Genomic DNA, 18,439 nt, shown 5'->3' on the forward strand with positions numbered 1-18,439 from the left:
TGCCATCTAGTCTCTATTATGCTTAACCTTATGAGCCACTGCAACCCACGGCTGGCAAGCCAGAGGGAGGAAAGAAACCAGGTCAACGTACTGGGTGAAACTCTGAGCCCGATGAACATCCCCTTCCCTGACACCATTCATCTCATAACAAACCTAAAATCTCCAATTAAATCAAAACACTGGAAAAGCTTAAAAGAGATACTGCAGCTTTTATAGTTTCCACAGTATGTAAAAATGCTTTTCCTGTTATAAAAGTGAAATATGGGGAATTACTAATATATTCCACTCAAACTCCCTCCAACCAAACATTACTGTTAAAAATGTGTTTTATTTCCTTCCATATTTTTGTACTCTGTGATGTAGTATGGATTTTTTTTCAGTTTTGGTGGTATAGTCATTAGCATAAAGTTTTGGTTTGTATGTCTCAGCATTTTGTATCTTGATTAGAAGTTTAATACTATATCAAAAGTAGAAATTTTGTTTATGGTCACCCCTTCTAGTTAGTGTCTTGCATCCTTCAAATAAAGAAAAGAAAGAGAGACAGACAACAGACAGAAACCTTGTCAGCAGGGGTCAGTTTGGTCCAAGGTTTGTCAGCTCGTCGGTCATAATCTTGAGCATCTGTTACCTCCACATATTCGTTAAACCTCAGAATCTTCCTGGCAAGTAGTTCAGCCACAGTCGGCCTTTGACTGAGCTGAAAGAAATGGAGTCTCTTAGTTCACTATGCCAGGAATTAGGCATCAATCATGCATTCAAATTGCTTCTAAACCACTGCTTCAACCTTTGCTGCACACTGGAATTATGTGGGAACCTTTAAACACTACTGATCCCTGGGTCCAACTCCTGTGATTCTGGGTATCAAGATTTCCAGTTTTATTGAGATATAATTGACTGACAGTACTGTATAAGTTTAAGATGTAGAGCATAATGATTTGACTTACATATATTGTGAAATGACTACCACAATAAGTTAACATTCATCATCTCATATAGATACAAAAAAAAAGAAAAAGGAGTTTTTTTTAAGTTCCTTAATGCACAGCTAAGCTTGAGAACCACTGCCATAAACCAGTATAACCAGCACGTCCAGAGTTTCTCAAATTTTAACATGCATACAAATCATTTGGGGATCTGGTTAAAATGTAGGTTCTTTTTGCTCTGCTTCTTTTTTTTTTTGGTGAGATTAGCCCTGAGGTAACATCCGTGTTCATCTTCCTCTACTTTACACGTGGGACACCTGTCACAGCATGGCTTGACAAGCGGTGTGTAGGTCCATGCCCAGGATCCAAACCTGCGAACCCTGGGCTGCCGAAGCAGAGCACATGCACTGGGCAGGCCCCCAAAATGTAGATTATGATTAAGCAGGTCTGAGGTGGGACCTGAGATTCTGCGTCTCTTACAAGCTCCCAGGTGATGCCAATGCTGCTGGTCTGTGGACCACATTTTGGGCCGCAAAAGGGTTAGGGCTATAAATTCATATATAATACATTAGAAAGTGAATGCATTTAATATGAAAGCAATATCTACTAGTGAGTAATATTAAGGGTGAATTTTCTTGGCATATGAATTAATGTCCAAGACAGCGGATTCTGTAATAAATTATGATTTAAGGTTGCACGATCGGCTAACTTGCTGAATCTGAAAGTATTATGTCCAGCCATGGCCTCTAGCTACCCTCTATCTACCAAAGATAATTCCTCTATTCCTGGGGAAGAGAAGTAGGAGAAATCAGGAAGAAAATGTCTACATGCTTCACTCTCCTGGGCACTCTTTTAAGTTTTAAGAAATATCTAGAGAACTCAGACCAGAATCAGAGGCAATTACAGTACAAACCATTATGGTGGGAAGGAAAGGAAAAAGGATTAAACCTAGAGCTTAAAAGCGAACACAGGGGGCCGACCGCGTGGTATAGCGGTTAAATGCGTGCACTCCGCTGCTGGCGGCCCGACATTTGGATCCCGGGCATGCACCGACGCACCGCTTGTCAGGCCATGCTGTGGCGTCATCCCACATAAAGTGGAGGAAGATGGGCACGGATGTTAGCTCAGGGCCAGTCTTCCTCAGCAAAAAGAGGAGGATTGGCATGGATGTTAGCTCAGGGCTGATCTTCCTCACAAAAAAAAAGCAAACACAGGTCTGGTACAGAAAAGAGTCTACCCTAATTGATCTGGGACCAAGTAGAAAATCCCAGTTGGTTTTCATATTTTTCACCTATTATTGAGGGTCAGTTCAGTTCTATCCCTGATTAGAAAACAACCAGTTTGCTTTGCAAAATTGAATGCCACACACTTCTCCTGTTACTGTCTCTATATTTCAACAGGTTTTGGAGTCTACAGCAAAATCCAAGGTCTACTAAATAAGAGGTCAAAATTTATCCAAACATTTTATAATTTTATTTATTTATTTTTTTCCCCCAAAGCCCCAGTAGATAGTTGTATGTCATAGCTGCACATCCTTCTAGTTGCTGTATGTGGGACACAGCCTCAGCATGGCTGGAGAAGCGGTGCGTCGGTGCGCACCCGGGATCGGAACCTGGGCCGCCAGCAGTGGAGCATGAGCACTTAACCGCTAAGCCACGGGGTCGGCCCATATCCAGTCAAACATTTATTGAGCACCTTCTTGTGCCAGGCTTTCTTTAAATAGTAAAAAACAATGCTTTTGATAATGCTGTGTTGTTTTCTTTTTTTTTTTTAAAGATTTTATTTATTCAGTTTTTTCCCCCCAAAGCCCCAGTAGATAGCTGTACGTCATAGGTTCACATCCCTCTAGCTGCTGTACGTGGGACTCGGCCTCGCGTTGGACGGAGAAGTGGTGCCTCGGGGCGCCCCCGGGATCCGAACCCGGGCCGCCAGCATCAGAGCGCGCGCACTTAACCGCTAAGCCACGGAGCCGGCCCATGCTGTGTTGTTTTCTATATTTGTATCGTGTATTATATTTTCATAGCAATCTATGGCAATTCAAGTCAAATTCATTTCTTTCCAAACAAGTTATTCAAATATAAGACATGTAAGACATGTAGTCAGTAGATGTATTAAAACCGAACACTTGGGCAGCATACCTTCCTAGTGAGCCGACGTTTAATCTCTCGTTTTTCTGCTTGACGATCAGCTTCGTTTTTAGCTATAGTTGACAGTCAGAAACAAAGAATATTATGTCAAAATGGCAATTTGCATATCAAACTTTTCAGTAATTACACCCCCATATCTCTTAAAGGCTCCAAGTCAGAATAAAACACTAACTTTGGAGATGGCTAATCAAGACAATTTTCTCGTCAACAGGTGTAGTCAAATACTTAAGAGCAAGAGTCAGTAAACAAACTATGGAACCAAATCTGGCCAGCTGCCTGTATTTGTACTGCCCACGAGCTCTTTACACTTTTATTTTTTATTTTTATTTTTTATTTTTTTAAAGATTTTATTTATTTCTTTATTTCCCCCCCCAAAGCCCGACTAGATAGTTGTATGTCGTAGTTGCACATCCTTCTAGCTGCTGTATGTGGGACGCGGCCTTAGCATGGCCAGAGAAGCGGTGCGTCAGTGCGCGCCCGGGATCCGAACCCCGGCCGCCAGCAGCGGAGCGCGCTCACTTAACCGTTAAGCCACGCGGCTGGCCCTACACTTTTAAACAGTTACATTTTGAATGCTCAAAAGTAACTACTAAGAAGGGAGAAGGGAGATCCCATTAGGCTTCGTGTGATATGTGTAAAAAGGCTCCCACAATTTAAAATTTACTATGTGATTAAGTTGTATATATTCAAATAGTGATGAGAGAACAGGGGATGGATTGGTCAAATTGAGCACGTCCACAAGTAACCCTATGAAGCCTAATCCTCTACAGTGTGGAGGTTTTTAAGCCAAATTTCACCCTATAATCTGGAAAAACTCAAATCAAATCTGTACTAGATTAAAATGCTATTTCAGGAAGTTTATTATATACACAGAAAGCAAATTAAATACATGGTCCTATTTCGTGACTTTAGAGGTATGCAAGTCTTTTTTTTTTTTTGCTGAGGAAGATTCACCCTGAGCTAACATCTGTTGTCAATCTTCCTCTATTTTGAATGTGAGCTGCCATCACAGCACGGCCACTGATAGAGGAGTGGTGTAGGTCTGCGCCCAAGAAGCCAATCTGGGTCGCTGAAGTGGAGCGTGCTGAACTTAATCACTAGGCCACTGCGGCTAGCCCAAAAGTCTTAAGAAGACGAAAAGGGCAGGAAGTCTGCTACACTTGGGACTTGCTTGGGGCCTCAGCCCTCAGATTCCACTAAAACAGGAAGATCTCCTTCAAATGCGCTGCTACTGTCTTACTTCCCTGAAGACAGAGAAAAGTTGGGCAGCATCTACCACACACTGTCAAATCTTTCCAAATGCCCAAGGTAGTCTCAGGATACTGTGAGAACATTAGAACAAAATTTCTGGAGAATCCAGTACACTAAACAATATCATGGTATCTTGTAAAGGAAGTTTAGGGGAACTCTGTTCTCTCAGCAGATAAAATATGACTAGTCCTTCCTTGGCTGGAATACTCTCTCCTTGGCCCTTACAGAAAATGCTTCTCTTCTCTGTTATGTATGTTCAAGTCAGAAATATACAAAGAAAATCTATACAACTTTATAGCTGGACTCACGTTGTAGTATATTTCGTTGTTCTAGTTCCTCTGGTGTTGGTCTCTGACTCAGTCGTCTAAAAAGGAGATAAGTAAGAGTATTGTCGATATTAAACCTTCCAATCTTGTTTATAAAGATTTGTTTCCATCTTAGTTTACATTAGCCCCTACACTAACAAGAAATCAATAAATTTTCAAATTGTTTTCATAGTTCATTTTTTTTTTTTTTAAATTTTTTTTTTTATTTATTTATTTTTCCCCTAAAGCCCCAGGCGATAGTTGTATGTCATAGTTGCACATTCTTCTAGTTGCTGTATGTGGGACGCGGCCTCAGCATGGCCGGAGAAGCAGTGCGTCGGTGCGCGCCCGGGATCCGAACCCGGGCCGCCTGCATCGGAGTGCACGCACTTAACCGCTAAGCCACGGGGCCGGCCCTTCATAGTTCATTTGTTTATCTGATTGTTTATGAAACAATTTTCACGTTGGAAGTATCAATACAGATATTACAACATAAAAAAGAATTGTACATGCAAACAGAGGGACTGTATTCTAGCCCTAGCTCTGATGTCAACAAGCCCTATCGCCACAAAAAAGCTCGGTTAGCCTGTGAGTATACTCCTCTGTAAAATGAAGGTTTGGACTAGTGGCTCCCAAACAGATTTGCTCACATCTTGAGCATCAAACACAGATCCTCAAGGCATATTAATAGAAATTCTGATTCAGGAAACCAGGATGAGGACTAACATTTTATATTTATATATATTTTTACAATGTTTCCCATATGACTCTGATGTCCCTCTTTTGGTTTTTAAACCAGTGGTTTAGGAACCACTGGAATTTGAGGTTGTCTCTTTTGGAGTGATATTCTATAACTCCATGATTTTAATTTCTGTCCTCTCTGTGAAATATTTGATGAAGTTTCTTATATCATCCACAGTTCTGAGATGTTACTCACCAATGACAACTTGTCACTTCTGGAATCAAAAAGTTATTCATCTCTTACCTTTAATTTATACTTCTCAGACAGTATTTGAACTACATGCTAATAATGCTTTAGATGCCTGCAAAGAGAAACTCCAGCCTCATTTTATAAACAATTTACAACTTCTTTATGTATTTCAAAGTTTTTTTTGGTCCTTCTAAACAAGACTTTCCTTTTTAAATGTTCATTAAAAAAATAAAACCAGCTTTTGTAAGGGATAAGTGACATACAATAACCTGCATGATTTGATATTCTAATATACATATACACCCATGAAACCATGACATTCATAATAAGGAACATATCCATCCTTGCATTGGTCTAGGGCTGCTGTAACAAATTACCAGAAATGGAGTGGCTTAAAACAACAAATTTATTCTCTCACAGTTCTGGAGGCCAGAAGTCCAAACTCAAGGTGTTGGTAAGACTGGTTCTTTCTGAAGGCTCTGAGGCAGAATTTGTTCCATGCCTCTCTCCTAGCTTTTGGTGGTGGCCAGCAATCCTTGGTGTTCTTTTGTGTGAAAATGCATCACTCCAATTTCTGCCTCTGTTGTCACACAGTGTTCTCTATTTGTGTGTGTGTCCAAATTTCCTGCTTCTTATGAGGACACCAGTCATTGGATTAGAGCCTACCCTAACCTAGTATGACCTCATCGTAACTTGATTACATCTGCATACACCCTCCTTCCAAATAAGGTCTTATTCATAGGTACAAGAGGTTAGGGCTTTTTAGGGGGGATACAACTCTACCCAGTACATCCTCCGCCACAAAATCTCCTCATTTCCTTTTGTAATTTCAACCTCCCTGCCCCCAGGCAAACACTGGTCTGCTTTATGTAACTATAAATTAGTTTTCATTTTCTAAAATTTTATGTAAAATCATACAGTATGTACTCTTTCTGTCTAGCTTCTTCCACTCAGCATAATTATTGAGATCCACCCAAGTTGTGGCTTTATAAATAGTACATTCTTTTTTATTGCTATGTGGTATTCCATTGCATGACTATACCACGATTTGTTCATCTATTTGCCTTCTGATGGACATTTGGGTTGTTTCTATTTTCTTTTGGCTATTACAAATAATAGCTAACAGAACGGCTGGATCATATGTTTGATTTTTTAAAGAAACTTACAAATTGTTTTCCAAAGTAGTTCTACTATTTTACGTCACCACCACCAGTGTATGAGAATCCAACTGATCCTCGTCCTCAGCAACTCTTGGTATTATCAGTCTTTTAAGTTGTGCAATTTTAGCCATCCTACTGGGCTTACAGTGGTATCTCATTGTGATTTTAATTTGCATTTCCATAATGACTAATGATGTTGAGCATCTTTCCATATGTTTATTTGCTATCTGTATATCTGTTTTGGTGATGTGTCTATTGAAATCTTTTGCCCTTTCCCCTTTAAAATTGGGGTTTTTGTTTTCTTACTGAGTTTGGAGAGTTCTTCATATATTCTAGATATAAAACCTTTATCAGATACATGATTTGCAAATATTTCCTCCCAGTTTGTAGCTTGTTTTTATGTTTTCCTCACAGTGTCTTTCAAAGAACAAAAATTTTAAATTTTGATGAAGTGCAATTTATCAATGTTTTTCTCTTAAGAATCATGCTTTTGAAATCACATCTGAGAAATCTTTGTCAACCCATATTCTTCTAGAAGTTTCATTTAAGTCTATGATCCATTTTGAGTTAATTTTTGCATATGATACAAGGCATCCATTAAAGTTATTTTTGTGCCACCACCATTTGTTGAAAAGACCATCCTTTCTCCATGAAATTGTCTTTGTACCTTTGTCAAAAAATGTGTTGTATATATGGGAGATCTATTTCTGGGCTCTCTCTTTTGTTCCATTGATTTATTTATCTTTATGTCAATACCATACTGTTTAAGTTACTTTAGCTTAATAATATGTCTTAAGATTGTGTTAGTCCTCTAACCTTGTTCTTTTTCATAATTGCTTTGATTATTCTATGTACTTTGTATTTCCATAAGAATTTCAGAATCAGTTTTTCAATTAAAAAAAAAAGCCTACTGGGGGGGTATTTTGATTGGAATTGCACTGATTCTATTGATATCTTTTTATTTATTTATTTATTTATGTATCTATCTATCTATCTATCTATTTATTTATTTCCCCCAAAGCCCCAGTAGATAGTTCTATGTCATAGTTGCACACCCTTCTAGTTGCTGTACGTGGGACGCGGCCTCAGCATGGCCGGAGAAGCGGTGCGTCGGTGCGTGCCTGGGATCCGAACGTGGGCCACCAGCAGCAGAGCACGCGCACTTAACCACTAAGCCATGGGGCCAGCCCTCTATTGATATCTTAATAATACTGAGACTCCTGACCCACGAATATGGTATTTCTCGCCATTTATTTAGGTTTTCTTTACTTTCTTCAATAGTATTTTATACTTTTCAGTGTACTCGTCTTATACAATCTTTTGTCAGATTTATCTATAAATGTTTAAAGATTTTTGATGGTATTATAAATGTTAATTTCTTGTATTTTTAGATTTCAATTTCAGATTGTTCATTGCTAGTGTCCAACAAGCTCTTCTAAGAAGACTATGACCTGTGAAACAACACTCAAAGATGAGCAACTGGCTTTGCAGTAAAGGAAAAAGAAATCTATTATCAAAGATCCCCATTCTTAACTAATTCCTAATCTTGATGCTCTCTTTTTTTTCCCTTTTTCTCCCCAAAGCCCCAGTAGATAGTTGTATGTCATAGTTGCACATCCTTCTAGTTGCTGTATGTGGGACCCCGCCTCAGCACGGCCGGACAAGCAGTGCATCGGTGCACACCCGGGATCCGAACCCAGGCTGCCAGTAGCGGAGCACATGCACTTAACCGCTAAGCCACGAGGCCGGCCCCACTTGATGGTCTCTCGTTGACACTCAGAGGGCCACAGTTCTGCATTAAGATTGCCGTCTTGGCCAACAGCAAAGCCAGGTGTCTGAGGCAGGAGAGGAAAATATATTTTAATTAATGGATATTCTTAGTTGATTATTTTGTAAGGAATATGCCAAGAGTTCCCCCTCCTTTTCCTCACTCCACCAAGAGAAACATCTGAGATGGGCAAACATCTGTGTATATACCTGGTCACTATGTGTATTACATGTGCAGGAAGCTGGCCTGCACTCAGTTTCTCTATCTTTTGGTTCTAGCTGACTTGAAAATTATACTAACACTTTGAAAGGTGGTGGTTACATGGAACAAGTGAAATAGATATAATGAAAAATATGGGTGCGATCTTTAATTGGGTTGGCACCTCATTGCTGAGCAACTGGATAAGTGACAGAGGAGTCTTGCTGTCCTGGAAACCACCTGGATTCTCTAGCAACTTTTAAAAAAACATATTTATGTCTATCTTCTGGTGTAAACTGTGAGATATATCTATCTCATGGCTTAAAGCTCTGAGGGCCATCTAGTTCCTTAATTTCCAAATTCTTAGAGGATACCTGAATGTGTACATGTATCTTTTATAATTTTTATTTCTTTCTTTCTTTTCCCCCAAAGCCCCAGTAGATAGTTGTATGTCATAGTCGCACATCCTTCTAGTTGCTGTATGTGGGACTCAGCCTCAGCATGGCCGGAGAAGCGGTGTGTCGGTGCGCGCCCGGGATCCGAACCCGGGCCGCCAGCAGCGGAGCGCGCGCACTTAACCTCTAAGCCACGGGGCCGGCCCTACATGTATCTTTTAAAATTATGCTATTTCTAAAAACAAAAACAAAAAAAAGGATAAATGAATGCTCCACCACAAAGTCAGTCTCCAACACACATACCAGCATAATCAAATCAAATCAATCTATTCTAAGCAAAGGCCTACCGGATCAGTGTGTTCCCAATCTGATGTCGTATTTCATTCCACTCCTCTTTGCTTTTTCGAGGCCAAGAATTCATGTTCAACTCTGGTTCACTGGGTCTGTGGTTCAACTTCATTGCCAGTGTGTCTTTCCTCTTCACTTTGTTGGCCAGAGCACCTTTATCCACGGGAAAGAAAAAAATGTAGAAGCTTAAGGCTCAACCTTACCTGGAGATAGGCAAGAGTCTCAGCAAACAATATCATAACTCCCAGCTTTCTACTTGGCCTCCAATGATCCAGCTAACGTGGAGGTGGGGGTAAAGCTGAAGACATCTAAAAATCTTTTTAGCCAGATGGATTCAGATGGGCTAAAGACAACTTCTCCCTTCTACTAGTCCTCTATATTTTTCTCCTTACTAAGAGTTGCTTGAGGAGAGATAATCTACACACGGGATAGCCCTCTGGATTACAATATAAAGGCATTTGCACTAGCACACCTCATAAGATTCCTATTCTTAAAGCTGCTTCCCTACCTTTAGGGAATTAGGATTCCCTTATGTGCAGATTTGTGTACATGAACATCTTTTTTTTTTCCTTGTCCCATAAACATAGTAAGTTTATTAGACTGAAGGAGAGCATCACTTTTGTCTTTTTTTGTGAGATCAGCCCTGTGCTAACATCTGCCAATCCTCCTCTTTTTTTGCTGAGGAAGACTGGCCCTGGGCTAACATCCATGCCCATCTTCCTCCACTTTATATGGGACGCCACCACAGTATGGCTTGCCAAGCAGTGCGTCGGTGTGCACCTGGGATCCGAACCAGCGAACCCTGGGCCGCCACAGTGGAGCACGTGCACTTAACCGCTTGCGCCACCGGGCCGGAGCCCACTTTTGTCTTTTAACATAGCCCAAATACCAACTTTCCTCTACTCCACATTCTTTAATACCATCAAGGTAAGTAACTTTTTAAATCAAAAACAAACAGATAAAAACCTGACTGACTCAATCTATTTGGCTCCCTCTCACTGGTTTGTTTTAACAGCAGGCATAGCAGGGACAAGTTTTTCACAGTGGCTTCCAACATCAGTCAGTCAGATGACTCGATGGGAGAGGGTACCTGTTTCCATTCATCTTACACTTGCTAAGACCAGTAAGTAGCTTTATCTGTAAAATAATTTTCTCCTTTGCTTTTCCCTCCCTTACTATGATGGCTTTCATCTTCATCCTCTTCATCTCGGTACTGAATGGGACCTTCTGAATCAGAATCACTCTCCTTCTCCTCCTCCTCCTCTTGCAGACACTGCGGTAGTTTAGGAACCACTGAGGTAGAGGCCGCATCTTCATCGAATTCAGATGGGTGGGTTTGCTCCTCTTCTTCTTCATCGTCTGGACTAACAAATTAACATAATTATATTTTCCTTCCAGAAACTTAAAGGATAAATGATTTGCAAGGCAAAGTATTGAATAACTATGGAAAATTCCATGAATGAAGTAATTTATAATTCCTTCCCTTGACTTTTAGCAAGCTTGCTAAGAAACTTTTTAGCACCTTTAGTCTAAAGGTCTCTGGATCAAATCCCAGCTCTACAAATTTATTTACTAGCTTGTAAGTTAGTTAACTTTTCTGTAAATGGGAATGATACCTACCTCATCGCTTTTTGTGAGAATGAAATAGACAAATTCTAGAATGCACTAGTGTCTGGTACACAGAGCTCTGATGATCTACACGTGAAATGAAAGTTTGCTTTGGTCTGATTAAACGAGAAGACTATGCAGCATCTAACACTGTACCTGGCTCATGTAAGATACTCAATAAAAACAATCCATTTCCCTTTTGTTTAACAATGGAGTAGGACAAAATGATAATCTAATCCAAGGAAGCAAAGAGAAGTAAAGATAAAAACTAACTCCCCCCCTTTACACTCTGGAGGCATAAAACTATGCCTTAGTCTACTTCAAATTCCCAAACTGTCTCTTTCCAGGACATGAAATCAATAATACCAGCAAGCACAAAGATTATGGCAAAACAAATAAATAGGATGCTGCAACAGCTCTAGAACAATTCTATAACAATTAGTAAGGCAAATCTCCAACTTACCAAAAAGTGTTAATCTTCAGTCACAATTTGTCTGAATTTTTAAAAGACGGCCAAAGTAGGTATAAGTACCAATGCTGGTGTGGACAGATTCAGTGTGTGGGGCCAGATGAGGGAGAGAGTAAGATGACTAGTTCTAGTCTATGGGGCTGAAATACTGAGCTGTCTTTCAGAACTCCCTTCTGTTTTTTTTTTTGTGAGGAGATCAGCCCTGTGTTAACATCTGCCAATCCTCCTCTCTCTCTCTCTTTTTTTTCTTTTTTTGTTGAGGAAGACTGGCCCTGGGCTAACATCCGTGCCCATCTTCCTCCACTTTATATGGGATGCTGCCACAGCATGGCTTGCCAAGCAGTGCGTCGGTGCGCGCCCGGAATCCGAACTGGCGAACCCTGGGCTGCCGCAGCTGAGTGCGTGCACTTACCCACTTGTGCCACCGGGCCAGCCCCAGAACTCCCTTCTTTTTCTCTAGACTTCTCTCTGTCCCTCTCTACCAAGTTTATGTGCCAGGCACTAGTGCTTTCAGAATTGTCTAATTTCATTCTCTTAAGCCTATGAGGTAGGTATTATTCCTGTTTACGGATAAGACAACTAAAGAGCAGAAAGGTTAAGTAACATACACGGCTACAAGCTAATAAATAAGAGGTAGAGCTGGGATTTGAACTCAGAGCTATCTTACTCCAAGGTCAATGATTTCAAGCACCATGTTACGCTGCTTCCCTTGTATCACACAAAAAATATAGGGGCTTTAATTTTCAAGTACACAAATTTATAATATTTGTATCATCATGGAAACTTATGCCATGGAAACAATGTTATAGGAATCAAGAGGGTAAATAAAGTCCAAATTCTAGAATGTGTCCTATTTGTTGAGTATTTTTCTTAAATTTATTCACATTTTCTTTTGTAAGTAGTTTTTTTCCAAGAAGGACTACCTAGAGAAAAGAAGAGGAAACAAGAGGCAAGCTTTAAAGGCACTCACACTTTCAGCATTTCAATAGTGATGGGAAGTGACCTGGTCCGACCCAGGGTACTGCTGTCCTCAGAAAAGTTGTCACTGTTCTCGAAGAGCAACGAGTGGGCTCTATGAGAGCCCTCCAAGGGAGGAGTCACGGGAAGTGGGCTGGTCAAGGCCTGCTGGATTCGAATATGCAGTGGGACTGGGGGCAGCCTAGGTGGTACATGGGGCTCCCCAAAGCTGTGGTCCAACATCCTCTTAGGTACTTCCTTTTTCTGATCTTCCGGCTGGGGAACCTCCTGGGGTAGGTCTAAGGAAGGTGGAAACTCAATTTCTGGCACAACTTGAAAAGTCTTAGCAGAGAATGGAGGTGACTGTGGGGGTTCTGGAGGTATATGAGTAGGAAGTGGGGGGGATGGAGAGGGAGGTGGGATCATCAGCAGTGGTTCGGAGCCCACAGAGCACGTGCTCTTCTCTTTCTGATCACTTGGTGATTTTGTGGTGGCAGCGGCAGCGGAAGACTCCAAGGTGGGTACCAAGGTTGATGGAATACCTCTCTTAGGTGGTAAGGGTGGGGATGGTTTTGATAACATCGTACCACTGTTTATTGCTTGGGATAGTTCAGCTGGAAAAGAGAGAGCAACATCTCAATTTAAGATGGTTTTACAATGCTTTGAGGGGCCAGCCCAGGGCCTAGAATTAGAGCTGAGCTCAATCTTAATCTTTCAGGCAAATTATACCATTTCATGGCTTTGCCATTTCCTAGATATCTTGTCCCGAAACAAAATTTATATTTAAATATCTAGAAGGCCTAATAAATGTATAGAGGTGTAGAAAGACTACTACCTTAATATTCTGATGAGAAATTTCTTCTTTGCTGTGATAATAGATACGATAACTTTTTATGACTTGATCTTGGTGTAGATAAAGTTAATATGAATAGAGAGAAAAAATGTGAATAATAAGTTCTTTTGTCTAACAGTAATCCATTAAAATCTAAACATGCAGATGGCAATAAAAAAACAAACACTATCAGGCATTGTTACCATATCTTGATAAAGAATGATATCTGGATATCTCAACTCTATTATGAAACTATCAATAATGACATCTTGGCTTTTTATAGCAAATGCAAAGGCCTTTGAAGAAATCAAAGTGCTTTTCTATCTTTGACTTCATATTCTCCTTATATAAGAGACTATCTTTACTATTTTATAGAAGGAAAAACTGAAGCCACAGAAGTTAGGTGGCTTGCCCAAGATCATACTATAAACTGGCAAGGGCTCAGCTAGTTCCCAGGTCTTGTTATTAGGCTCCATTCCCTGGATCCCACTGTCTTTCATTTTTATTAATGTCCACACCTCTTGTTGTCCTTTATGCCCAACCCCCCAATCTCTGCTTCCCACTACACTATGGGCTCCTTGATGACACGGTAACCCTTGCCTCTATCAGCATACCCACAGGATTGGCACAGTGCCTGGCACATAACGGGTCCTCAATATATGTTTATTAGATGAGAGGCCCCTATCCTATATCATGACAGTATATATCCCTATGTGATCCCCCAAAGCCCACAATGACTCAGGTGTTGATTCAGCAAAGCCCCTTTGGAGTGCTCCAAATGGACTTTAAGAAGTGGATCATTACATCATCCAGGGGACAACCTTGCAAAATAATTAAATAGTAGTTCTCTTGATCACCAGCCTCTAATCCTCTACCCAAATCCCTTATTTTTGTACCACCAACTGTTTTCAAATGGTTCCATGTGTCTTACCTAGTGAGCAGCACCTCGAGGTTCCCTGAAATAAAAATTTATTTGCCCTAAATCTCATTCCAATGGCAGCAAAATAAAAGGCTAGATAATCTGATAATGTTTTAATGTCACTCATCGTTAGCAAATTTTTAAAAGGACTTTCTAGAAAGATATTGCATACACATAGAAAAGAGATTCAAAAAATGTGAATTTTAGGATCAATGAAAGAGATATTTTTGGTAATAAAACAGACTTTCGCTGCCTCTCTAAAAAACAGCAGTTAGCTATTTCATCTACAACAAAACCCACCACCAGCAAGACCAAATTTGAGTATCTTAACGTTTGAATTAATAGGGTAAATTTAAAGGTAATTTAAGGAAAACGTACACCTAAAGATGTTAAGGAAGTGAACGCTGGTACATATACCCTGACAACAGCATCTGGCTGTAGTTCTGTGGGAAAGATGCCAGAATGTTCGTTGGAGGGGTTACAAATTCCCTTCTTCTGTTTGGTTATTTATGGTGGTCCTTCCTTAGTCCTAATATCCCTAATTAGTCTTTAGTCCTAATACTGTTATGCCTATTAGTAGACAGCAATGCCTAAAGCAGTGGTTTCCAAAGTTTGGATTTCAGGGACCAACATAATTAAAAAGAAATTCTCAACCAACCTCAGGTTGTCAATTTTTAATACTCTTAAGTAAGGTTTGATATTTAGTAAACTATTTATGAACATAATCCTTTCATGAAAAAAATAGCCTTTTAACATCAAAGAATTAGGAAGGTCATAATTTCAGAACAAAGGATAGTCCTTTAAATCAAATCTATTTAACCTCAATAAAAACTCTGTGAATGGTCCTATTTTTCTCCTTCTGCTGAGGACTACTCATCCCTCAGTTGGGCTATTCACCTTTGGCCCTCTGCAGGTTAGCCCAGGGTATACTACACATTACCATTTTTTATGTTGTCTTACCCTGAAAGGGTGGAGCACTATTGCTTAGCGCAGTGGTTCTCAATGTGTGGTCCCCACATAGGCAGCATCAGCATCATCTGGGAACTTATGAGAAATGCAAATTCTCAGGCCCTACCCAGACTTACTGAATCAGAAACTCTAAGGGCAGGGCTGAGCAATCTGTATTTTACCAAGCCCTCCGGGTGATCGTGATAACACCTGTTAGACAACAGTTTGAGGACACAGATGTACAGGACAGAGGTCTGCACTCGACAGTTGAAAAGCCTATGTTTGGTTTCTATCTCTCACTAACTGCAGCCTTGAGTGAGTCACAATTTCTTCATGTTCTAATTGCCTTCACTATATAATAGATAAAATCAGTTTCCCACTTCACAAAGAGGTTTGGAAAAATAAGTATATGAAAGCTTCTCAAGTTTCTCAGACATAAGTCAATACGGCACTAACCATCCAAGGTGGTGATAATAATAACCTTCATCCTGCTTTTATCAAGCTACTCCAACCTGTCATGCACACAATGAATTCTAAGCCTGTTTTTCACAGTTCTAGTCACCTCACATGACTTGGTGGTATTAGCCATTTAATGAACATATTTTATTCCTCCATTCGATCATTAAAACGAACTTTAAGCAGTACTAAGCCTACGATCGTTTTTCCTGAAAAACTACCTTCCTTCCTCTCCTCCTTTTCTTGAAAATTCTCTAAGAAGGTGTGCATTTATGTAAAGAAAACAGACCTAAATAGGACTTCATGTAAATATAAAAATTTTCCTAAACCAATAAAAATTTACTGGTTATCTTCCCTGCTTTCTCTCTTCCACCACTTATTCTATTAAGCGTAGCATTCTTAACTCTCCCAAGATAAAACATGATTTTATCAGGACACTTTAAATAATATCTTTTGCAGTTCCGCATGAAGATATTATGCTAGACACTGAATCACAAGTTACACTGGCATCTATACAATCATCTTTTTATCTATTGGGTTTATGCTGAAGGAAGGCATTGGCAGTTTAAAGTAGGTTAAAAAAAAAAAACACTTTTCTCCATGCAGGTCAAACCTGTTGTGGTCTTCACATGTCTAGTCCCCTACCTACCAACAGTATTTCAGAAACACTGCTTTAGGAAAATATATATTAATCTCCCCAAACTTGAAACTATCTTTTGTGACATCTGATCCCAGCCTGTTTCCATTCCTAGCCATCTGCCTCATTTTTAAGTCTTTTCTCTATATTGAGGGCATTCAAAGGGACAAGATATGAACTCTCTCACAGACCAAATCAGTATTGTACCAGTTATCCAATAACACAACCATCCAAAACCAAACCAAATCCAAAACAATGGAAACCTAAAGACTTACTTACCAATGACAGGGTTGCTATTTCTGTGAGCTGGTTTAGGGGGAGGGACAGGGGGCTGCTTGGCAGGGACCGTATGAGTGAGGCTTGGGGTACCAGTAGTGTTAGTGCTGGCAGGAGCAGCAGGTAGAGTCCTGGGTGCTGGGGAAGGGGGGACAGAGGAGTTAACAGTTTTTGCTAGGTTCGTGGCAGCAGGTGCTGTGGCGGTGGTGGCGGAGGAGATGGACCTTGCCGTGCTGCCAGAGGAGGGGGCATCCTCTGCTTGTTCTTCATGTGCTTCGTGAGAAGAGGACAAGGGTCTTTTAGGGGGAAGCAAAGGCTGTTTGGGTGCATTCTCAGGAACGGACTCTGCTTCAGAATTATGTTGGCTTCCAGTTGAGCCTGTGTAATAACAGACGTAAAAGAGAAGAGAGTAACAAGACAAAAAAGCTAATACATCTACAGACTTACAGTCAATTTCATCAATTATTTAATTTATAGATTAGTTTACAGGCAAAGGTTTCCCAACCTCAACATACTTAAGGTATATGACACTTTCTCAATCAGTAAGAGAGGCTCGTTATGGTAGTGATTCTTCATATAAGAGCCAGGCCACTGGAGAGGCACATCAAAATCCCTTGGGTAGAGGAGGAGGAATGTATAGCTTGGCAAAGTCCTACAGGTATCAGATTTTAACATCCTCTTCTGCTCTTGAGAATCACAAATTTAGGTATCTTGTGAATGCAAGAATGAGAGGGGGGAAATTCCACTTAAAGTTGCAACTAGTTGAGAAATTGCTAGAGGAGAAGACAATTCCCTCTGAATTTTACATCTCTGCTGGCTCTCTTGCAAACCCTTGAGATAAAGGAGAATGACTAATCCATGGCTCTTAAACTCAACAATCCAAAGTTTCTTACCTAGTCGCTTCTTTGGGTCCTCTTCTGGAACAGGTTTCCTAAGACTTGCTATTCTTCCTGGCTCTTCCTCTACTTGGACTGGACTAGAAGATCCAGCACTCCCTATGGGAGTGGTATGGCCATTCTTTAACACGGCATGGCTCAACTTCCCTGGATCCTCATCACCTGCGAGATCAAAACAGAAAGAGCAAACTGACGGAACTGGCATGGTCAGACAGGGAGAAGAGCTGGTGATTTCTAACCTCTCTCATCTGCTTTCCACCTCTTCCTGTTTTAGCTTATTATTTAGATCTAGATTATTTAGATCTTTATAGTAGTAATGGAAACAAGTAATTCCTTCTTCCAATAACCATCTGATTGCCTATTATGTGCCAGGTACCTTGCTACATAAATAAGAGAGACTTATTATACATAAGTATTTACAATGTTAAATGTAAAGAGCTATAATGGATGAAGTGATGTGGCAGGAATAAAGATGAAACGACTCTCTTGAGGTGGGAATGGGGTAAGGAAAGCTTCACAGAAAAGTGGTAGCTAAACTGGGCCATAAACGAGGAGTAGGAGCCTACCACACCAATGACAAGATGAGGAAAAACAGTCTATTTAGGAAGAAGGAATAGCATGTATGAAGGGGCGCAATTATTCGACATGTTTGGGAACTGGCAACTAGTTTGGTCTGGCAGAAGAACAGATGCACATAAGAAATAGCTATGGAGGGCTGGCCCCGTGGCTTGGTGGTTAAGTGCGCGCGCTCCGCTGCTGGCAGCCCGGGTTCGGATCCCGGTTGCGCACTGACGCACCGCTTCTCCGGCCATGCTGAGACCACGTCCCACATACGCAACTAGAAGGATGTGCAACTATGACATACAACTATCTACTGGGGCCTTGGGGGGAAAAATAAATAAATAAAATCTTTAAAAAAAAAAAAAGAAATAGCTATGGATAGGACTGGAGAGGCAGGCAAGAGCTGGGCTATGAAGGATACAAATACCATGTAAAAGAGCCTGGACTGAATCTT

At 40.5% G+C, this 18,439-nt stretch overlaps 1 protein-coding gene across 8 annotated transcripts in view; it reads right to left on the bottom strand.

Moving 5' to 3' along the window:
• Window positions 1-18,439, bottom strand: part of PHACTR4 (phosphatase and actin regulator 4) — a 107,708-nt gene that overhangs the window by 5,309 nt on the left and 83,960 nt on the right. For all 8 annotated transcript variants that reach the window (XM_014784054.2, XM_087446446.1, XM_087446443.1 and 5 more), the window contains 8 exons: window positions 17,422-17,586; window positions 16,532-16,906; window positions 12,474-13,074; window positions 10,603-10,790; window positions 9,426-9,579; window positions 4,630-4,685; window positions 3,062-3,123; window positions 560-697 (listed from right to left, as the gene is read on the bottom strand). In XM_014784054.2, the coding sequence (XP_014639540.1) occupies window positions 560-697; window positions 3,062-3,123; window positions 4,630-4,685; window positions 9,426-9,579; window positions 10,603-10,790; window positions 12,474-13,074; window positions 16,532-16,906; window positions 17,422-17,586 (1,739 nt within the window). The remainder of the gene's footprint in view (window positions 1-559; window positions 698-3,061; window positions 3,124-4,629; window positions 4,686-9,425; window positions 9,580-10,602; window positions 10,791-12,473; window positions 13,075-16,531; window positions 16,907-17,421; window positions 17,587-18,439) is intronic.

This window comes from Ceratotherium simum, chromosome 22, assembly GCF_057802395.1.
Source record: "Ceratotherium simum simum isolate JZ-2026a chromosome 22, ASM5780239v1, whole genome shotgun sequence".
Taxonomy (NCBI): Eukaryota; Metazoa; Chordata; class Mammalia; order Perissodactyla; family Rhinocerotidae; genus Ceratotherium; species Ceratotherium simum.